This window comes from Elephantulus edwardii, unplaced genomic scaffold (assembly GCF_000299155.1).
Source record: "Elephantulus edwardii isolate Elephantulus edwardi_28Jun2011 unplaced genomic scaffold, EleEdw1.0 scaffold00363, whole genome shotgun sequence".
Classification (NCBI taxonomy): domain Eukaryota; kingdom Metazoa; phylum Chordata; class Mammalia; order Macroscelidea; family Macroscelididae; genus Elephantulus; species Elephantulus edwardii.
In genome coordinates, this window is record NW_006400113.1 from 867566 (window position 1) to 891479 (window position 23914).

A 23914-nucleotide genomic window follows, 5' to 3' on the forward strand; every position below is an offset into this window, starting at 1 on the left:
CTCTAAAAAGTCCCATTATCTAAAAGCTTGATGAACTGAAAACTTTTAAAGTTATCAGTGAAATTTCACCTATGTAAAATCCAATCAAAGACTAGTCTATAACACAGTTCAATATTGTTTGTTGAATGAATGAATAAAAATATGTTCTTGATTGATAAGAAAAATGTTTCATCAACTATCTGGGAGTCACTTTTGTCTGTTGTTGTTGTTGTCATTGTTATGTGCCATCTAGTTTTTTACAACTCTTAGCAACCCTATGTACAACAGCTCTGAACTCTGCTCTATCCTGTGCCAAACTTATTATCTCACACACACCTTCTACCATTACCCCAGTCACTGAGTCAATTGATATCATCCAAGGTCTTCCTCTCTTGCACTCTCCCTCCACCCTTCCAAGCATTACGTCCCTCTCCAAGGACTGGTTCCTCCTGGCAACGCGCCCAAATTATGTCAGACGAAGTCTCAGAATCCTTGCCTCCAAGGAGCAGCTTGGCTTCTCCCTCTTCAGGATGAAACTGTTTGTTCTCTTAGCAGTTCATGGTATAGATGCAACACTCTTCCCCAGCACCACAGTCATTGTCCAGATCTCTGATGCATAGCAAGCAATTGCAAAGATTATGGCCTAGAACAAGAGTACCTTAGTCTCCAGACTGATATCATTACTCTTCAGTACTCTGGAGAGGTCCCCAATAGCAAATTTTCCCAATGCAATTGGTCTTTTGATTTCCTGGCTGCTGGTACCAAGAGTGTTGATTGTGGAGTCAAGCAAACTAAAGCTGTTAACAATCTCTTCACCAGCTATCAGTGCTGACAATTAGCCCAGTGGTGAGAATCTTTGTTTTCTTGATGTTGAGCTTCAATACATATCGAAGGCTGCATGTTACTTAGTGTGACATTATTTTGTATTGCTAACAGTCAAGTTAACTTTGTTATGAAAATTACATAATTGTGTAGAAAATATCTTTCTATACAAGACAAATGTTATTTGGATAAGTTTGGTAGTTATGAGCTCTATACATACAAGATACAAATAACTTTATTTTGAAATACCATATTAAATTAGAACCAGTTCCTTTGATCCATGTTTTGATGCCATTTGCCATTGGGCCATGGTTCTGCCTGGCATATGGACTACTCAGTCTGGATAATGACTGTCATCTGCCTCCTAGAAAATACTAGCATTCATGTATGAATGAATGCAGCTAACTGGTGCATATTTTCTCATTTGTCTTTGTATGTGTAATGTGTTTGTATGTTCTCTTCAGAAATCATGATAATATTCTCAATTAATTGAAAAACAGGCAATTTTAAATTATGTATTTTCTTGAAATGTCTTTATAAAAAAATTGGACTATTTCCAAATTCCAAACATACTTTAGGCATGTTGCTAGGAGAGGCTATTCCTTGGAGAATGTCATGGTGCTCAGAAAGGTAGAGTCAACGAAGGAGAGGAAGATCCTCAACCAGCTGGATTTACACAGCAATTTCTGCAAAATCATCTTAAGGTTTGAAAAAAGAAAAAAAAAAGAACAGGTTTGAGCCCACAACCAGGAGAGGATGAAGTAGATGAATGGGAACTTTTAAGAATCAAATCCCCATGCACATCAAAAACTTCTCCAACAGGGTAAAAAGGGAAGCCTTTTTACTGGGAAAGAATATTTGGTAATGACATGTCTTATAGAATACTCGAGCACCACAACAAGATAAAGGTACAACAACCCAATTGCAAAATGGGCACAGGATATGAACAGACACTTTACCAAAGAAATGAAAATGGTGAACAAACACATGAAGAAATGTTTAAAATCCCTAGCTCTAAGAGAGATGCAAATAAAAGTAACTATGAGATATCATCTCACCCCAGTAACAATAGCAAAATTCAACAGAGCAGCAAACAACAAATGCTGGTGGGGTTGTGGAGAAACGGAAACCCTTATTCACTGTTGGAGGGAGTGTAAAATGGTGCAACCACTATGGAAGGCAGTATGGTGCTTTCTCAAAAAGTTGCAAATAGAAATACCCAACAATACCCAACAATTTCTCTAGTGGAAATATACCCTAAAGAAATCATAACCGTCACCTAAGCAGATATATGCACATCCATGTTTATTGCTGCTTTGTTCACAATAGCAAAGAGTTAGAAAAAACCCAAGTGCCCATTAACAAGCAAATGGATAGAGAAACTGTGGTATATTCACACAATGGAATATTATGAAGCACTGAAAAACAAAGAACTCATGAACTATGGACAAAATGGGTGGTCACAGATGACATTCTGCTGAGTGAAATATCTCAGTCACAAAAAGAAAAATACTGCATGATACCACTGTTATAAAACAGGATTGACATGGAGGTTAGGGGAAACTAAGAAGAGAGGGGATAAACAGTGTGCATGGCATTGAAACAGACAGAACTGTATAAAAGGAATACATGATTAGGTATTATTGGCATTATTATTATTATTATCATTGGACAAGAGTTCAGAATAAGAGCTGCGTGGTAAGGTGGACTTGAAGAGGGGGGACTGTATAACAATGAGAGAATTGTTTTTTCCAAATAAAAAAGTGAACTGGGAGGGGCATGGAGGAAAATGTGCAACAATAAATGAATGGAAATCAAAGTTCTCTATAAACTTTCATTAAAATATCAATTAAAAAAAAGAACAGATTTGACGTTTAAACACCAATGACTGAAGACCATAGGAGATGAAACCTTAAGAATCATAACATAAACAAAAATATGAATAATATTGTTTATTAAATGTAAAGAAACATGTGGTTGGTAATACACTGAAGCATAAATTTCTATCAGTGGGAATTTCAGTGCATTTATGTTCCATACCAACGAACTCTTATTTAGGTGCTTCCCAAATCCACCTACTCCAAAGAATATAAAGAGACTCAAAGGAAATTTACTCAAGTAAATATGTATCAAGGACCTGAAGGAAGTTGAACTCACAGATTGATTTTTCAGGGAATATGGGTAACTATTATCACTTGTTATGGTGTCATATTCCTGAAACACCTAATGCAATACCGATAGATCATAGTACTATAATATCTATCAGAATGCTGATAGAGATAGATAGATAGATAGATAGATAGATAGATAGATAGATAGATAGATAGATCATAAGTGCAAATTAAACCAGTCAGTATCTTGGCCATATAGATATGGAAAACTAGAGAAGGGACAGTGAAAAAACATGGATGGATAGATTTTTTTTAAACTATAATATTATTTTTCATCACTGAAGTATTTCTACAGTACAAACCATGAAGAATTAAAGAATGTGAAATGTATAGCATTGCAGGCATCTATGAGAAAATAGACCAGTATATAACATTGAATAAAATGTACGCTGCTGGGAAAATTATCCTGGAGTATTTGTCAATGGCATGAGTGTCAATCCTCATGCTCACATAGCTGCTTCTCAGACTTTTCCTCTGCAGGGAGTTCCTCTCAGAGGCCAGGGTGAGCTGCACCATCATCCTGTCTGGCTTCTCACCATTCTCAGGCATGTACCTTCCCAGGTCATTTACCTCCACATCGCTGTTGCTGCCATCCAGCATCATCGCTCGGGGCTGGGGCAAGCCACAGGCATAGGGAAGCTGTGAGCAAACAAACACAAATAGAGCTAGGAGCTCAGTTCCACTTGGAGAAGCCCTTTGAGAGAAACAGCATACTGTTGCCTTTTTCAAATTTCTTTTATCCTTAGTTAGGGGCAGAGGTGGAAAACTAACGGTTGTGTCACTGTAAATATGTTAAAAATATTAGATATTAACTTTTGTTTAACTAAAGCCTACATAAGATCGCCTGTGTGGCATAGATGGTTAAGTACTCATCTAAGCAAAAGGAGGTAAAGCTGTATAAACTTAATCATAACCAATGCCCCTGAGAGAATGAGTTTATGGTCTTGAGGCCCTGAAATCATAGTATTTGGGACATCAAGGCCAATTGGTGTAACAGTCCACTAATGCCATCATCTACATCCTATGTTGGTGAGTAGGTGGCTCCTTGGGACTTTACAGTTCATAAGCAGTCATTTAAGGACCAACTATTGGTCTCTCTCTACCCTGAACAAAGAAAAGGGAGAAAAGATGTATAGAAACAACTAATAATGCACAAGACTAATAGACCTCCAGAACCTCAATTTCTATGATCAGAAGATCTGGATGGTGCCCTGCTACCACTGTTGACCACTCTAAAACGGATCACAGTAGAAGATCTTGGATAGACTGCAGAAAAATATGGAACAAAACACGAAAATTTAAAAAGGCTGGGCTTAATGGTCCAAAAAGAGAATGGACTAAGACTATAGCCTTTAATCACATTTCATTCAAACCTGAAACAAAACTCACTCCTGTGGGTCAACTTTCAGCCAAAAAGAGAGACAAGCCTATGCACTGACCAGCAGAGAGGCCTATGAGGTGCCAAGGCTGAGGCCCTCTTACTTCAACTCCACAATCAAACCAAACCCACTTCAAAGGTAGTCAGTTCTGACTCAGCAAACTCCCCATTAGGCTCCCCAGGGGAGACTGCCCATCTTCTCTTGAAGAATGAACAGCTCCAAATCTAGGGTTAGATTATTTCTAATAACTTAGTGTCTTCTGGAGGATATACTCATTGTCCTGAAGCCTGCAAGAATGAAGGGAAAACAATGGGAGATGTGTTTGGGTCAAGTATGCCGGAAGTACCTTAGAATGGAAGAATGGAAGATGTGCTTTCCTTTTTATTACATCTCTTAGTTCAAAATTTGACCCATTACTTGAAAGTGGTATTGAATTTCCTCTGTACACCTCTGTTATTTTATTTAATTTTTTAAAAATTATTATTAGTTTGCTCTTTTATTCACATTGCATTTCTTATGATAATTCCCATATATTATGTTTCATAAAATTAATCGCCATATTTTCAGATCCCCACTAGATCTTTTCTAATTAATTCACCCCCCTCTCTGCTCCCACTGGACCCTGCAACCCCATGACTTCCTCTCCACCCCATCTTCAGTCCTCCTGCTCCCTCCCCTTTTCCCTTTGGATATCCATTCACATCTTACTGGTTATCCTTCTGTTTTTACAATAATAGTCTCATGCAGTATTTGTCCTTATGCGCCTAAGTTAGTTCACTCAGCATAATGCTCTCTAGCCTCTCCTATGTTTTATAGTGTTTTCCAAAATCATTGTTCCTGAGTGCTGTATAGTATTCCATTGTGTGAATGTACCCAATTTCTAAGTCCAGTGATTCGTGGATGGACATTTGGGCTGTTTCCATGTTTTTGATGTTGTGAATAATGTTACTATGAACATCAGTATACAAATTTCCATTTGTGTCTCAGTTCAGTTTTCCTTAGGGTATATTCTTAGCAGTGGAATGTTGTTGCTGTTGTTGTTAGGTTCTGTCGAGTCGAGCATGACTCATAGCGATCCTATGAACAAAAGATCTGAACCCTGTTCTGTTCTGTGCCTCACACGTCTTGACACACAAGAACCCATTGCAGCAGTCACTGTATCAATCCATCTGGTTGAGGGTCTTCCTTTCTTTTGCCGACCCTCCACCTTTTCCAACATCATGTCCTTCTTTAAGGACTAGCACCTCTTAGCAACCTGTCCAAAGTATCCTCATCATTCTTGCCTCCAAAAAGCACTCTGGCTGCACCCTCTCCAAGACATATCTGTTTGTTCTCTTGACCGTCTATGGGATGTTCAGTGCTCTTCTCTAACACTACAGCTCAAAGGCATCAATTCTACTTCTGTCATCCTTATTCATTGTCCAGTTCTTGGCTGCATAGCTAGTAATTGGAAAGACTAGGCCTAAAACAGACACACATTAAATTGACCTCAAAAACTGTCCTCAAACTGACATCACTATTCCTCAATGATTTAGAAAGTTCCCTAACTGCAGATTTTCCCAGATCAATATGTATCCTTATTTCCTGACTGCTCGTACCAACGGTGTTAATTGTGGATCCAAGTAAGATGAAGCTGTTTACAGTCTCTTCTCCATCCATCATGATTCTGCCTATTTGGTCCAAAGTTAAGAATCTTCATTTTCCTGATATTGGGATGCAATCCGTACCAAAGGCTACATTCCTTGCTCTTCTGCAATAAGTGCTTCAAGCCCTCCTCTCTTTTAGTAAGGTTGTGTCATCTGCATAATGCAGGTTATTGATGAGTCTCCCTCTAATCCTGATGCTACACTCCTCCTCAGAGAGTCTAGCTTCTTGGATAATTTGATAAGCATACAGTTTGGATAGGTTTAGCTGGGTCTAATGGAATCTCTATGTTCAGCTTTTGGAGAACACGTCAAAGTGCTCCCAGAGTGGTTGCACCATTTTACTATCCCAACAGTGTATGACAATTCCACTCTCTCTACGCCCTCTCCAACATTTATTCCTGCTGTCTTGTTAAACTTTGCCACTCATTGTACTGGAGCGAGACGATATTTCACTGTGGTTTTGATTTGCATCTCTTATTTTCATTGATTTTGAGCATTTCTTCATGTGTCTGTTGGCTGTATTAATTTCTTCCTCTGTGAAAGGTATTTCCGTATCTTTTGCCCATTTTGTAATTGTGTTATCAGTCTTTTTTTTATGGAGTCCCTGTAGTATTCTGTAAATTTTTGTTATGAGACCCTTGTCTGAGATGTCATTGCCAAATGTTTTTACTGGTTTATTAACAAAGTTTGAATGCATTGTTTTTCACACCAGACCTTTCCAATTTCCTTCACCCCCACCTCATTAAATTGGAAAACTACAATTAACCTGCCCATTCTCATGCCTCTGCTTCCACCCTGCCTTGGATCCTCATACTCATTCTACAGTAATGATTTTATACAGTATTTATTTTTATAGGACTGAGTTATCTTAGCATAATGCTCTCCAGTCTCTCCCAAGTTAGGTAGTAATTTACAAAATCATTCCTCCCTGTGTGTTGTGTGGTATACCATCGTGAATGTATCATAGTTTCTCAATTCATTCGTTTGTAATTGGACGTCTGCGCTGTTTCCATGTTCTTGAGGTGGTGAATAACGCTGCTATGAACATTGGTGTACATATTTCATTTCTGACTTAATTTTCATTTTCTCGGTGGAATAGCTGGGTTATATGAAATTTCTGTTTAGCTTTCTGAGAAAATGCCAAACTGCTTTCCAGAATGGTTATACCATTTTATAATCCCACCGACAGTGTATAAAAGTTCCTATCTTTTTTTTTTTTTTTTTAGGTTTTGCATCAGTCTTTAATGCCTTTGCGCTGCACAATGACAAGTTATAGGTTTAATTCTTGGGTTGGCAGTGGCAATATACAAAGGGCTGAGCTCAAATGACCTCCAGAAACAGATTTCTGCTCCAACTCCCCCAACCCTCGAGGTCCTTCTAGACTTCAGTATGGTCCCCTCCAGAGAGCAGCGGCTGTCCTGGACTGGCTTTATCTGTGGGCACACCAACTTAACATGAAATTATAAAAAACATATTTACAGATGTTCCACAGTGCTCCTGTAAATCAGAAGCAAACACCCTTTTATCAAAAGGGATTACATCTAGGGCTGTGCATAATTCAAAAGGATCATATCCCCTTGAAAATGAGCCCAGAGTTCCTTAGTTCACGAGAAGGAAAAAATTCCCGAGCTCTTAGGAAGCCACGGTGGGTCCAAAGAGCACCTTATTGAGAGAGGAAAAGTGTGACTCTGTCAAGTGTGTCAACATGTTTGGCCTCACCAGTGCCAGAGTCCCAGGACCCCTACATCTGCCAAGGAGGCTATGGTACAAATCGCTGGTTGTGAGGTGGGCTCCCTTGCTCCTGCTGGAGTGAGAGGTATTGCTTGTGGGTGCTGGCTGGCAGTTCTACAGAAATGGTCTAGGTTCTCAATTTGAGATGGCAAAAAAAGACAGGATTCTGTAGGGGAAGAGCAAGACGTGGGAGACAGCACAGAATAAAATACAAACTGAGAACACAATAGACACTGAGGAATACGTAGGGTCTGGTAACCAAGACAGCAGGAAACAGGAGGGAAGCAAAATCACTACAGAGAACTCGGGTCCAACTGGGTGCTGGCCTCTTGCCCTGATGGGGACGGAAGATGCTAACGGAGAGAGCTGCAGGGCCCACAGGAAAGATAGGAGGACCTGTTCCTGCTGTCCCCACCCCCTGCCACCCTATAGCTTGAAAAATCACTGAAGTCTGTGTATGACTTTGGAAAAATTATAATATATTCTCTGGAAAACATTCAGTAGTATAAAAGCCCTCCCTCCCACTCGTGGGCCCACCCTGGTGGAATGATTTGGAAATCCTTGAGCTCTGAAAGGTCCCTGGCCAGTCCTCGGGGAATGCATGTGCCTATATATGAAGAACCTGTTCAAGTACAGTTTTTGATGTTTGGGGAATCTTTTCAGGGAAGATCACTTCAAACTCAATAATTAGGTCCTCCTGTTTCTCTGGCGTTTTGGGGAGGAGGAGGACTTCTCCAGGTACTTTTCGTCTCCTTCCAGGCCTGATGATATCTTTGAAGACTATGGGTATGGTGTTGCTGTCCAGAGTGGAGACATTCACCGTGCAGCCACACAGAGCCTCCTGAAGGCTGATCTTGGCTGGGTAAATGACATCAGAGCCATCTTGAAGATGTTGTGCGGTTTGTCCTTTAAAACAAAGATGATGTCCGCTGGAATGTTGTTGGAGATCTGGTCTCCTTCCCTAGGAAAGGTGGTTTTGGTCCCTTCTTTCCAACCCCTCTTCACTTCGATGGTCAAGATCTTGTCTTCGTTGCGAATGCCCTTTCTGTCGGGGTTCAGCCACTTGTGAAAGATTTTAATCTTTTTGGTGCAGCTGCTGTAGATCTCTTCAAAAGAGACCCTAAGGTCGTGGGTGACAGGAGGGTCTTGTTTCTTTAGGGCGGGCTCCTGATGGCGCAGGAGCGGCCACAATTTATGTTGATGAAGCCCCCCATGTGCATGGGGAAGCCAGAGAACGGGTCATCAACATCCATGCTTTCTTCCCAGTTCTGCTGCCCAAAAAAGTTATCAAAGGGATTCCGGCCACCAAGGAACTCAGCAAACATAGCATGAGAGTCTCCATGGAATGTGTAGCTGAAAGAGGTCCCCTTAGCACCACTGCTTAACCCCCCATCCCCACCCCTCCCCGTCACTAGGACCACTACCCTTCGGGTCTTCCTTCCCTTAGCGGTCGAAGATCTAGCTTTTGCACGGGTTGCTGAGCACGCAGGCCTTGGTGATCCCCTTGAACTTCTCCTTGGCGCTGGGGTTCTTGTGCAGGTGGTAGCGCAGCCACCTGGAGGCGGTAAGCCCGCTTGATCTCTTCCGAGGTAGTAATCCTTGCCCTTTGCTGTGCCCCAGCTCAGACTCTACATACTCGTCTGACCAAGAGTTCCTATCTTGCCACAACCTTTCCAACAATTATTATTTGCTGTCCTGTTTAACTTTGGCACATTACTGGAGTGAGATGGTATCTTTAAACTTTCATTATGAGACGTTTGTCTGAGATGGTATTACCAAATGTTTGTTCCCAGTTGGTAGGTTTTCTTTTCAACCTGTTGGAAAGGATTTTGATGTACACAGGGATTTAATCTTTAGGTCATACTCATTAATTTTATCCTCTTCAGATTGAGCATTTCTGGCTGTATTTGGCACTATCTTTATACAGTTGACTAGGCCATCTAAGTTTGATCCCAGTTTGTTTATGAACTTTATGGTTTTGGGCTTTATTGATCTGCCTTGGTTTCTGATCCACCTTGAGTTTATTTGTGTGTGGAGTAAGTTGTGGATCCTGTTTCAGCTTTCTGCAGGTTTGCTGATTGCCCTTGAGTTAAGCATGACTCACAAGACCCTATAAACAAAAGGCCTAAAGCCTTTCTATAATTACCAACATAGAATTTCCAGATGTACATTATCTAGGAAGTGAATGCCACTCTAGCTTCCACTTTTTTTCCAGCAGCATTTGTTGAAGAGGTTGTCATTTCCCCATTTGATAAGTTTTATTTTCTTGTCAAATATCAGTTGACATAGATAGCTGGGTCCATTTCTGGGTCTTAATTCTATTCCATTGATCTATGTTCCTGTCATTGTACCATACCATGCTGTTTTGGTTCCTATTACTGTGGGGTCAGGAAGTCCTATGCCTCCCACATAATTTTTGCTTCTCAAAAGTGTTTTGTTTATTCAGGGTCTCTAGCCTCTCCAAATAAACTTAATAATTTCACTTTTGATCTCCTTGAAAAATTAATTTGGTATCTGTATTGGGATTGCTTTGAACATGTAGATTGCTTTTGGTAAGATTGTCATATTCACAATATTGAGTCTCCCTATCCATGAACAGGACACATTTTTCCATTTCTTTAAGTCTTTTATTGTTCTGTAGCTTTCTTTGTATAGGTCTTTTGTGTCTCTAATTAGGTTCACTCCCAAGTATTTCAATTTGTGGTTGGCTATTGTAAATTGTATTGCTTTCTTGCTTTCCTTCTCTGAGTTATCTTTGATACTGTAAAGGAATCCCACTAATTTTTGGATATTAATCTTATATCCTTCCACTCTATTATATTACCCTACTAACTCTGTTTTTTGTTGTTGTTGTTATTGAATCTTTGAGGTTTTCTGTGTACACTATCATCTACATATAGCGACAGTTTAACGATCTCTTTGCCAATCAGGATGCCTTTTATTTTCTTCTCTTGTAGTATTTTCCTAGTCTTTCTCCATTTAGAATGGTGTTGGTCTTGGTTTTGCATATTCTTTTCACCATGTTAAGGAAATTATCTTCTATTCCAATTTTGCTGAATGTCTTTATCGGGAAGTGATGCTGGATTTTGTCAAATGCCTTTTCTGCCTCAATTGCTAGGATCATAAGATTCTTGTTATTTACTTTGTTAAATTGGTGAGTCACATTGATTGTTTTTCTTATGTTGAATCATTCTTGAATACCTCTTATGAATTCCACTTGATCATAGTGAATTATTTTTTATGTGCTTTTGGAATTCTATTGGCTAGGATTGTGTTAAGCATTTTTGCATCTATATTAATGAAAGATAGTAGTCTGTAGTTAACTTTCTTGGTAATATCTTAGCCTGGTTTTGGTATTAGGGTTATGATTTCTTCATCAAATGATTTAGGGAGTGTTCCTTCTTTTTCAATTTTTTGAAATAATTTAAGTAGAATTGGTGAGCCATCTGGTTCAGGATTTTTCATATGGGGAAGTCTTTTTATGGCCTTTTCAATTTCTTCTTTTGTGATGGGCCTGTTCAAGTGGGGTTCTTTTGTTTTTGTTTTTTGTTTTGGGTTTTTTTTGTGGTTGTCTTTTGTAAATGGTATTGCTTTCTTGGTTTACTCCTCTGTGTTTTCTTTGTTGCTGTAGAGGAATCCCACTTGATTTTTTTATATTAATCTTATGCCTGCCATTCTATGGAATTGGTCACTGATTTTTGTATATTAATCTTATATCCTGCCATTCTACAGAATTGGTCTACTAAGTCTACCAGGTTTTTTGTTGAGTTCTTGGGGTTCACTGTGTACACTATCATATCATCTGCATATAACAAGAGTTTTACCACCTCTTTCCTCATCTGGATATCTCTTATTTCCATTTCTTGTCATACTGTCCTAGCAAGTATTTAAATACAATATTGCATTGGAGTTGTGAAAGTGGACATCTTTGTCTGGTCCCTGTTCTGAAGAGGAATGTATTTAGACTTTCTTAATTAAGAATGCTGTTGACTCTTAGTTTTGCGTATATACTTTTCATTATGTTAACAATATTCCCTTCAATTCCTATTTTGTTGAGTGTCTTAAGGAAGCAGTGTTGTATTTTGTCAAAGGCCTTTTCTGTGTCAACTTATAGGATCATGTGGTTCTTGATCTTTACTTTGTCAATATGATGAATTGTGTTGAATTTTTTTTATGTTGAATCATCCATGCATACCTGTTATGAATCCCATTTGGTCATGATTATTTTTTTAATGTCTTAAAAAAAATTGTTGTATATTGTCAAACCGGATCTGACTGGCACAGGAGGGGATTGAATCTGGTGGATTTAAACCACCTACCTAGGGTCGCTATGAGTCACAAGCGACTCGATGGCACATAACAACAACCTTCAGGATTGCAGTGCAGCTTCTTGCCACTAGGTCACCAGAGCTTCTTATGACTATTATTTTTATAATTTATTGTTAGATCCTGTTGGCCAGGATTTTATTGAAGATTACTGCATCTTTATTCATGAGATAAACTCGTCTCTAATTTTCTTTGTTGGTAAAGTCTTTACCTATTATTGGTGTTAGGGTTATGTTTTATAGAATGAGAATGTTCCAATTTTTTCTATTTTTTTTTTTTTTTGCAATAATTTTAGTAGAATTGGTGATAGTTTGTCTCCAAATATTTAGCGAATTGTCATAGATTTTTATCCTGGGATACCATCACTAAACTATGAACACCACTAAGAAAGAAAGAAAGGAACCATATCTTGACTCATCTGGCCTACCAGCTCCTGGTATATGGTAAACCCCAAATCAAACCTATTACCCTTTCATCAATTCTGACTCATGATGCCCCTCCATCTACTTAGAATGCTGTAAATCTTGGAGGCTGTCTTTTTTTCTCACTCTGAGCAGCTGGTGGATTCTAACTTTGATCTTCCAGTAAGCAGTCCAACATGCAAAGCACTAGGCCACCAAGGCTCCTTGGTAATATAGTAGTTGATACAGTAATAGTTCAGTGAATGACAGATATAGTCCAGAGTAGATTTCACAATGAAAGAGAGAAGCTTTTGTTATTCTTATTTTACAGAGAAGATTAGGCATTCTCCCTGGCTTGAGACCTATTGAGCCCAATTGAATCACCTTCTCCCGAAGCTCCCGCTCTTTCCGTTCCTGCACAGTGGTCAGGTAGTTGACAGCTGCATACTCTAGCACCGACAGGAATACAAACACAAAGCTGACCCAGAGGTAGATATCCACAGCTTTGATGTAGGAGACACGAGGCATGGAGGCATTCACACCCGTAATGATGGTGGACATTGTCAGCACTGTGGTGCTACCTAAAGAACAAACACATAAGTATATTAAGAAGCAAACATTTGCATGGTTTCACTAGACATGTTGGATTGCTTCAAGTCTCTGCTTCTTTGTCCCTACTGCTCCCGCTGCCTATCATGTCTCTATTCCTGCTCCTCTGTCTAGCAAACTACTAGTCAACGGTTAGCTTCTTTGAAGCTTTTTCTATTCCTGCATACTTCTTCTACCTACCTCATATGCTGTATATAGACATCCTAGCATCTGTTTCCTTTTATCCTTCTGCAGAGAACCTCAGACTTTTTGGTATTATGAGATTTACTTTCATTCACTTGTTTCAAAATTTTGCAGATATGAGCATATATATAGATCTAGAGAGGTAGATTTAGAGATATATTGTTGTTGTATACCACTGAATCAGAACTGACTCATAACTAAGTCCAGTGGGTTTTCAGAGGCTTGTAAGTTTCATGAAAGGATATTGCCCATCTTTCTGCTGAGAAGCAACTGATAGATTTGAACTGTCTACCTTTGTGTTGGCAGCACAACTCCTTACCACTAAACTACCAAAGTTCTGTTATTATTTTATATATTATTTATTTATTTTTATAAATCTCTTATTTATATATTGCAGTTGTGTACCACTGAGTTGGAAACCGATTCATAGATGACCCTCCAGCAGGTTTTCAAAGGTAGTAAAATCTCAAAGAAGGAGATTGCCCATTTTTCTCTTGCAAAGCAGCTGGTGGATTTGAATCACGTACCACTGGGAGAGCAGTGCAATTTCTTACAACTAAGTCACCATAGCTCCCTTATAGATATGTACAAATACCTTTATCTATGATTCCCAATACCTAACAACTTATCATTTTTATTTATTTCAATGATTGTATTTTTGCTACAGTTGTCATGTTCTGTAGCACTGTAGCCTGTGTAGCCACCTGATTGTTCACCCAGCAATGCCACTTTGAGGACCCAGGTCAGTTTTACCAAGGATGACAATGTTAACCTCATTTATAGAAGACTCATCTTTAAAACCAAAATTATTACTTGTTTTATTTTATTTTTACCTTTATTGTTATTTGAGTGAATTGAACATTTACTTAATAATTGTAAAAGGACAGGACATCTGTCAGTGGAAATTTTCCCAGGCTTTCAAATTAAGCTTAAAATATTTGCTTGGCAAGCATCAAACTACAGAGGATTTGGGCCATCTTAAGGACCAGCTTTAATACAGTTTCATTAAAACCTAAATGGGTCTGCCTGTTGCTGGACCTCCTGCCCTGTCTGAGCAATAATGGTGTGTGTGACTAAGTGGGTGTAATTTTTAATGTGGAGAAAAGGGCTCATAGAGTAATGATTTAAGTAGTATAAGAAGTAGTGGGAGAGCTTGTTAAAAATATAGGTTCCAAAGCCTCACTCAGAGAATCTGATTTTTATAGAATTAAATCTATAAGATCTGATTTTTATTTATTGAAATGAGAACATTTTCCAATTTCTCTGGAAAAGTCTGTTGCACAGATCTCTTAGGTCTTTTGAGGAATCTTATTATAGAATGTGATTTCCTTTCTATATATCAGATTTATCCCATATACACAATACTGCTCTAACAAGACAAAAGGTGGGCTCTTTCGTTTGGCTTCTATTGGAACCTGGAAACAACGTTGCTATATAGATGATTTTTTTTTTATTTGTGAGATTTTTATCTGTGACTCAGGTTAATCAGGTGGTGAAAATGGGTTTGTTTTTTTTTTTATCAACTATTAACCTAGAGTTTGGTGGCTCAAACCTCCTCAGCAGCACTATAGAACAGAGACCTTGATATCTGCTTCTCTAAAGATTACAACAACAAAAAAATAACAAACTATGAAACAGTTCTACTCTTTAACACCTGGGGCCACCCTCAGTTAGAATCAATTTATTGGCAATAGATCTGCTCTTTTATTTTCTCTTTGAGCAGGTATGAACATTTCTCAAGTTATATAATTTGAATATAGTGCCAATTTGAAAAGAATAGTTTTCTCTGGAAGGATAGCTTGTTTTTAGCTACATAGAATGTGTAACTGAGATGCTCCTTACCCAAAGGTACTCTGGCAGGCACAGCTCTGCGGTCGATCCAGAAGGACACCCAGGACAGCATGACCATCAGGGTTGCAGGGAAATAAGTTTGGAGCAAGAAGAAGAAGATGTGGCGACGTAATGTGAAGTTAATGTACAGACGGTTGTACCAGCCTGAGAGACACAGAGGAAAGATTGCATGTACTATAGGTAAGCAACAGCTTTGGAAAATCAATTTATTCAAGGAATCATAAATGCCTTAGACACTTCTTCCATATTACAACCCAGCTCAATAAGGAGGGAGAGAGGAAAAACCTTGGAAACCAAGAATTTACTATACCTCATATCACTTGGGTGTATTTATTATAAGATATCATTTACACTTGTGCTATAGAACCCTTCAAAAGAGTCATTTAAACTCTTGCTACTCAAAGCATGATCTTGGATCTAGTAGCTAGAGGCTTCTTTTAAGTGCACTGATTTAAGCAATCCTTGTAGATTTCTTTATAAGATAAAATGTGTTTTATGTAAAAAAATCAAGTTAAACATGTTAAGCATTTAAGAATACAGTGCATTAACTCTGTCCTTTTCACAAAGAAAAACTGCACAGAGTAACTGAGAGGAATGAGAGAATTATGGAATGAAAAGGGAAAAGAAACATAAGCTGGAGATAACTAGGAAAGGAAATAAAGTGAGGACTTAGAGACAGCTTGAAAATTTGGTCAGGGTACTAAGTAAGGAGGAAAAGGTATCAATGAATGAATGAAAACTCATCCTTTTTTGAAACTGTCATTAAAATCACAATACAAAACAAAACAAAAAGAATGGGATTACACTAATAAACAAACACTCATTGGTGATGTATACCTGAGCCTGTCATCACCAAACAGATTCTGACTCCCAGCGATCCTGGAGGACAGAGCAGAACTGACTCATAGGGCTTTCATGGTCGTAATCTATTTGGATGTAGACCAAGACTTTGGGTGATGTATGCAGGAGTTAAGATACATTGGATTATAATGATATATATTTAAATAGAATGTTGTTGTTTGTTATAGATTACTTCTGTTATTGTTGTTGTTATGTGCCATCGAGTCGCTTGCAACTCATAGTGAACCTATGTACAAGAGCCCTAAATGCCATTCTATCCTGTGCCAACCTAGCCATCTCAAACACACTCATTCCCACCACTCCAGTCACAGAATCAATCCATCTCATCAAAGGTCTTTCTCTCCTGTGCTGCCCCTCCACTCTGCCAAACATGATGTCCCTCTCCAAGGACCAGCCCCTCCTTGCAACATGCCCAAAGTATATCAGACGAAACTTCAAAATCCTTGACTCTAAAGAGCATTCCAGCTTCACCTTCTCCAGGACAAACCTGTTTGTTCTCCTAGAAGTCCATGGTATATTAAATACTCTTCTCCAGCACCACAGCTCAAAGGCATCAATTATCTTTCTGTCATCCTGATTCACTGTCCAACTCTCTGATGCATAGCACATAATTGGAACGACTATAGCCTGGATCAGGCACACCTTAGTTTCTAGCCTGACATCGTTGCTCTTCAGTACTCTTGAGAGGTCCCTCACAGCTGACTTCTCTGATGCAATTCGTCTTTTGATTTCCTGGCTGTTTGTACCACGAGTGTTGACTGTGGAGCCAAGCAAACGAAAACTGTTAACTATCTCAATCTCTTCACCATCTATACTGATGCTGCCAATTGGCCCAGTAGTGAGAATCTTTGTTTTCTTGATGTTGAACTTCAATCCATAGAGGAGGCTACAATCCTTGACCTTCTGTAGGAAGCACTTCAGATCCTCCTCAGTTTCAGCAAGCAGGGTTGTGTTATCCGCATAACACAGGTTGTTGGTGACTCTTTCACCAATCCTGATGCCACATTCCTCCTCATACAGCCCAGCATCTTGGATAGTCTGTTCTGCATACAGGTTGAAAAGGTTTGGAGAGAGAATACATCCCTGAAGGACCGACCCCCTTCTTGATTTTGAACCATGTAGTGTCTCCTTCCTCTGTTCTGACGACTGTCTCTTGGTCCAAGTTTAGGTTTCGCATTAGCACAATCAAATGTTCTGGGATTCTCATTCTTCTCAGTCAGCCACAACTTGTTGTGATCCACACAGTCAAAAGCCTTTGCATAGTCGATGAAACACAGAAAGCCATTCTTCTGGTATTCTTTGCTTTCTGCCAAGATGCACCTAACATTAGCTATTATATCCCTAATACCCCGACCTCTCCTAAATCCAGCCTGCAAATCTGGCAGTTCTCTGTTGGCATATTGCTCCAATTATTTTTTAATAATCTTCAACAGAATCTTGCTTGCAGGTGGTATTAATGTTACTGTTTGCTTGTTGATGGGCACTTAGGTTGTTTCCAACTCCTTGCTATTGTGAACAGAGCCGCAATAAAAGCATATATATATATATCTGCTTGGATGTCAGTTATGGTCTCTTTGGGGTATATTCCCAGTAGTGGAATTGCTGGGTCAAATGGTATCTCTATTTGCAACTTTTTGAGAAAGCGCCATACCGCCTTCCACAGTGGTTGCACCATTTTACACTCCCACCAACAGTGAATAAGGGTTCCAGTTTCTCCACAAGCTTGCCAGCATTTGTTGCTGTTCTGTTAAATTTTGCTATTCTGCCTGGGGTGAGATGATATCTCATAGTTGTTTTTCATTATAGTATTCTGCTTTGTCGTCCTGAGCTGCCTTTTGAAATTTTCAGTTCAACTCTTTGATTTCTTGGTTTCTTCCTTTAGCTTTGGCTTCTCGGTGCTCTAATGCAATAGTCAGAGTTTCATCTGACATCCATCTTGGTCTTTTCTTCTTTTTCAGCCTTTGTAATGATCTTTTGCATTCTTCATGGACAATTTTCTTGATATCCTCCCAGAGCTCATTTGTTCTACGTTCATTGGTGCTCAAGGCCACAAACCTGTTCCTGAGATGGTTTTAAAATTCAAGTAGGACAGACTTAAGGTCAAATTTTGGTTCCCCTGGACTGTTATTATTAGCTCAAAATATTGTCCGCCCTAAGCAGACAATTGTGTAATATTTTTAGCAATAGAAATAGTATAACGGTGTAAGCAAAGTCATCCTGAATGGCGAAAAAGAGTTTAGTATCAAGTCACAACCAATTCATAATTTACCCTCCATTGAGTTTCCAAGGCTGTAAAACAGATGGGAGAAGATGGCCTACTTTTCTCTCACAGAGTATCTGGTGACCCTTTAGGATTAGCAGCAACTCTCTGTGGACTAGGCTACCAGGGCTCCCCAAACATTTGAGTTAATATTAGTTAATTGAAAAGCACAGGCAGGCAGTCTGAAGGAATGAACCACAAAGACTGTCCTCATGTAAGTCTAAGCTTTTGGTTCACGAGCGAACAGTGTTAGCTACAGGAAAATAAGCAATTGTTCCTACACTTGGAGGAAGGCCATAAAAAAGAGCTGTGCTAACCATAATACTCAATCATATATCACTTCTAATCTGTTCTTTCCCTCATCTGTTTCAATACAATATACATTAAAGTTGCATAGAGAAGTGTACTTGTGGTGGGGGGTGGGGGGAAGGGACGTGGGAATTGTATACTAATGAAGGAATTTTTTTTCTTTCTTTTTTTTTTCTCTCTCTCTTCGGAGGGGGAAGCGAGCTGGTGGGGAGGGGTGGGCAGGGAGAAAATTGCGGCAATGAATGAATGGAAATCCATAACCTCTGTAGAAAAAAAAATTTAAAAAAAGAGCTGTGCAAACAGAGTAGCTAGGAGAGGGGTGATTATGAGTGGAGCAACTCACAGCTGGCTGAAGGCAGGGAGATGGGAATGAAAAAGAGATCTAAGTTTGGAGTTTACCTTGATGTTGTGTGCTGTTGAGTTAGAACAAACCCATACATGGCTCTCCAGCAGGCTTTCAGAGGCAGTAAATTGTACAAGAGGAGCTTGTCCACCCTTCTCTCAAAGGACAGATGTTGGATTCAAACCATGTGCCTTTGGGATTACAGTGCAGCTTCTTACCACTCGGCCACCAGAGGTCCCTGGAGTTTATCTTCAAACTCTAAAAATCTCAAACTCATTGTGGTCCAATTGGAACAGACTCATATCTGGACCTCCAGCAGGCCTTTAGGAGGCTATTCATCTCATGAGAGGAAGTTTCCCAACTTTTTCCTGCGAAACAGCTGGTGAATTCAAAACACCAGAGAGGCACCCACTTTGGGTTTGCAACACAAGTTATCTAGTACTGCTGTAAAAGCAATACCACAAATACATGGCTTTAACAAACAGAAATTTATTTTCTCAAAATTTAGAAAGCTACAAGATTAAATTCAGCATGCCAGCTCTATATCAAGCTTTTCTTATTTTGTCGGCTCTAGTGGAAGGAAGGTGCTTATCCCTTTAGCTTTTATTCTTCAATTCTTTGTTGATTTTCACAGGGTGCAACATCTATCATCCCCATCTTTTACTGGCTTCTTTATGCCCTTTTAATAACTCCAAAGATACTACCATGGGGTACCACACCATTGCCTCATTGACACAGCAAAGAAAACCCACTCCCAAGTACGATTATGAGTAAAGGAGTTAAAGTATATAGTAATTGGAGGTGGACACATTTCAATCCATAACAGAATCATTTCTTGGTTATAGGGGAGGGGTTACCGGTTGTCAGTTCAACAATGCCAAATTTCATTGTGATTGTCTGAAGCCTAATCACATGGCAAAAGTTTGATCCATACTAATATTTTCTAAGTCCTCACTTCTGATGTTTTGGTGATATTTTTTTTTAAAAACAACACACCCAGCCTCCTATTGGTTGCATAATATGATGAACATAATAAATTTTACTGATTTGTACATATTAATTATGTCAAATTGGCAACTGTTATGTTATACGTGTATTTTACGATTCTAAAAAAAAAATCTCTCTCACTGCTTAACACCTTCTCAATTTCATCTAGGATTCCTGACTTTGTTTCATATTCAGATGGAAAATGACCTCTGGTTACTTGAGGATCAGTTCACACCTTTCCTAAAGTCCTCAGCCCCACCTCACATTCACCTGTGCTGCTATAGAAAGCCAACTTGGTGGTGGTGTGGAATTCTTGAATGAGAAACTGTGAGAGGGAGATCCGCTCATCTGTCTTCAAGGAATCATTGCCTTTTTTCCAGTATAACATGAGATCATCTTCTGTGTAGGCATCTGAAAAGGAGAAAGATTTCATTAAGTATGGGCTGTGAGTAGACAGCCCAGTTAGTGTGGTGTGTAGAGAGAGGGTCCTGGGCGCCCACAAAGATCGTGGCGGTGGTAGTAAGATAGACTGAAGAAACAAACCACAGCCTAAGCAAGCCAAAACAAAATTCAGGAAGATGTGTGCAATGTCCCCTGGTCTTTCCAAAGCCATTGGAACCTAAGTGCATATAATTAACGGGAAAAGAATCCACAATTCAGACTGCTATTTGTTAAATTAAACCAGGTAAAATTTGGTCAGAAATAGAGGAATATTAGAATTTTTATATAATTTGTCCATCTAAACCAGGGATAAGCTGGTTCTTCTTTTGCTTTGTTCCAAGCACAATGACCCATCACTTACCACAAAAGAGTTCATAAACACTGGAAGCAAGGAAAGTCCATTCTAGGCTTTGAGTTGTTTCTACCCCACTATGACCACCCTCACTGGTATTATCACTTCCTTCCAACCTCATTTACTTTAGGTGATCACATGTGGCTATTCACAGCACAACTTTTGCTGTAGCAGAACAAATCAACCTACATCTTTAGCAGAGCCATTACCATTACCATACCAAAATCTAACTATTATCAGTCCTGCCTATTCTTGTGTAAATAATATCTATTATCTAAGAGCCTACGGTGATGAAGGCAGAAATTCAAGCTGCTTTGAAGGAAATAGCAAAAAATGAGGCCCCCGGAATAGATGGTATACTGATTGACATATTTCAGCTAACAGATGCTGCCCTGGATGTGCTCACCAAGTTGTGCCAAGAAATCTGGAGAACAACCACTTGGCCAACTGACTGGAAGAGATCGATATTTGTTCCCATTCCAAAGAAGGGTGACCCAACTGAGTGTGGAAACTACAGAACAATATCACTGATTTCACATGCAAGCAAGATTCTACTGAAGAGTATCCAAAAGCGACTGGAACAGTACATCAACAGAGAACTGCCAGAAGTCCAGGCTGGGTTTAGAAGGGGTCGTAGTACTAGGGATATTGTTGCTGATGTTAGATGGATCTTAGCTGAAAGCAGAGAATACCAGAAGAATGTCTACCTGTGTTTCATTGATTATGCAAAGGCATTTGACTGTGTGGATCATAACAAACTGTGGCTGACTCTGAGAAGAATGAGAATCCCAGAACATTTAATCGTGCTAATGCGAAACCTATACTTGGACCAAGAGGCAGTCGTCAGAACAGAGCAGGGCAACACTGAATGGTTCAAAATTCGGAAGGCTGTGCGTCAAGGATGTGTCCTATCTCCATACCTTTTCAACCTCTATGCAGAGCAGATTATCCGAGAGGCTGTGTTCTATGAGGAGACGCGTGGCGTTAGGATTGGTGGAAGATCTATCAACAATCTGCGTTATGCAGATGACACAACCCTGCTCGCTGAAACTGAGGAGGACCTCATGCACTTACTGCAGAGGGTCAAGGACTGCACCTTTCAGTATGGACTGAGGCTCAATGTCAAGAAGACAAAGATTCTCACCACTGGACCAATTGGTAGCATCAGGATGTATGGTGAAGAGATTGAGATTGTTCACAGCTTCAGTTTGCTTGGCTCCACAGTCAACACTCTTGGCACCAGCAGCCAGGAAATAAAAAAAAACGTATTGCGATGGGAAAGTCTGCTGTTAGGGACCTCTCTAAAGTACTCAAGAGCAACGGTGTCTCTTTGGAGACGAAGGTAAGCCTGATACAGGCCATGGTCTTTGCAATCACTTGTTATGCGTCAGAGAACTGGACAATGACTAGGGAGGACAGAAGGAGAATTGATGCCTTTGAGTTGCGGTGCTGGAGAAGAGTATTGAATGTACCATGGACTGCCAAAAAAACAAACAGATTCATCCTAGAGAGGGTTAAACCAGGTTACTCCTTGGAGGCAAAGATTCTGGGGCTTCGTCTGACATAATTTGGACATGTTGCAAGGAGAGACAGGTCTTTGGGGAGGGACATCATGCTGGGTAGAGTAGAGGGACGAGGCAGGAGGGGAAGACCCTCTATGAGGTGGATTGATTCAGTGACAGGGGCAATCAGGATGGGTGTGTCAGAGGAAATGTGATTGGCACAGGATAGAGCGGGGTTTAGGGCTGTTGTACATAGGGTTGCTATGAGTTGCAGGCGACTCGACGGCACATAACAACAACAAAGCTTTCTGATTCTAGTCTCTAATTTTGTTACAGTCATATAGCCTCCTGGAAGATTCAAACAGTTGAGCTAGTTACTGAAAGGTTATGGTTCAAATCCTTCCAAGCAGTGCTTGGAAGAAAAGACATTGAAAACCCTATGCAATGGTTCTGCCATGTAGAGTCACCTCGATTTGGGGTTGATTCAATGGCAATAAGTTTAATTTTTTTGTTGTTTTCTTTTTTTTTAATTTCTGTAATAGTCCTATTTGTGTGTCACCTTGATTAGGCTAGGGAGCTCTGGTTGAGTAGTCCATAGGATGTTGTGCTGGTAAGCCAAAGGCCATGCCTCCTAGGATGGGTTGAATCTAGCAGTTGCTCTGCTGAAGAAAGTTGGGCAGTCCCTCTTGTGTAATTTATAGTGTCAGAAATCCAATAGCTATGAATTGGCAATGAATTGAGTTTGAGTTATTTAGGCTATAAACCTAGGTGTTACAGTATTTTATAGACATGATTAACACCATCAGTCAGTTGACTTTGTGTAAAGGAGATTATCAAGGTAGACTGGGTGAACCTGATCCAATCAGTTGAAAGGCTTTGAGAAGGGAATGGATGCTTCCTTGAAGATGAAGAAGACATTGTGCTGGTGGCCTGCAATGTTGACTTTCAGCCTGAGAGTTTCCAATCATTTCTGAGGGTTACAGGCTTGTCTAACCATAACCTGCAACCATGTAAACAAATCCCTCGCAAGAAATCTCTTTATTTCTCTCTTTCTCTCCTACTGGTTCTGTTTTTCTGGCAGAACCCTAAGTGCTATACCTTAGGAAAATTTACATAACGATGGAGGCAGAAATTGTCTGGATGGAGTGGGGAAAGTGAGGTTTTGGAGCCAATAAAAGGTATTTCAACTCGGCTCTCCTCCTTCTAAGCTCTGTGTACTCTGGCAGAGTGTGTACTGTCCTAAGGTGATTTGCCCTCCTTTGTATGAGGATAATAATAAGCATCTCTCAGAGTTTTGTGAAGAGCAGATGTGAGGTCATATGTTGTTATGTGCAGCTTCTTACCACTAAACTACCAGAGCCATGTGTTGTTGTGTCCCTTCAAGACGGAACCTACCCATAGATGATCCCCCGGCAGGTTTTCAGACAGTTAATTGCAGGGAGTTAATTGCATCCTTCTTTTGTAGAGTAGCTGGTGGATTTAACAAAGTGCGTTTGGGATTACAGTGTAGTTTCTTACCATGTCTGTTCTTGTTATTATGTGCCATCGAGTCGCTTGGGACTCATAGCAATCCTATGTACAAGAGCCCTAAATGCTTTTCTATCCTATGCCAACCTAGCCATCTCAAATGCACTTATTCCCACCGCTCCAGTCACAGAATCGATCCATCTCATCAAAGGTCTTCCTCTCCTTCGCTGCCCCTCCACTCTGCCAAACATGATGTCCCTCTCCAAGGAACAGTCCCTCCTTGCAACATGCCCA

At 39.8% G+C, this 23914-nt stretch overlaps 1 protein-coding gene and 1 pseudogene across 2 annotated transcripts in view; both read right to left on the reverse strand.

Annotated features, from left to right (window-relative positions):
• Window positions 1–3120: 3120 nt before the first annotated feature.
• GABRR1 (gamma-aminobutyric acid (GABA) A receptor, rho 1) overlaps window positions 3121–23914 on the reverse strand; it is a 136651-nt gene continuing 115857 nt past the window's right edge. For both annotated transcript variants that reach the window (XM_006902062.1, XM_006902063.1), the window contains exons 6-9: window positions 20129–20269; window positions 15090–15242; window positions 12840–13036; window positions 3121–3611 (exon numbers count right to left, since the gene is read on the reverse strand). In XM_006902062.1, coding sequence (XP_006902124.1) covers window positions 3318–3611; window positions 12840–13036; window positions 15090–15242; window positions 20129–20269 — 785 coding nt within the window. In that variant the 3' untranslated portion in view covers window positions 3121–3317. The remainder of the gene's footprint in view (window positions 3612–12839; window positions 13037–15089; window positions 15243–20128; window positions 20270–23914) is intronic.
• On the reverse strand, window positions 8336–11588 carry LOC102847715 (annotated as a pseudogene).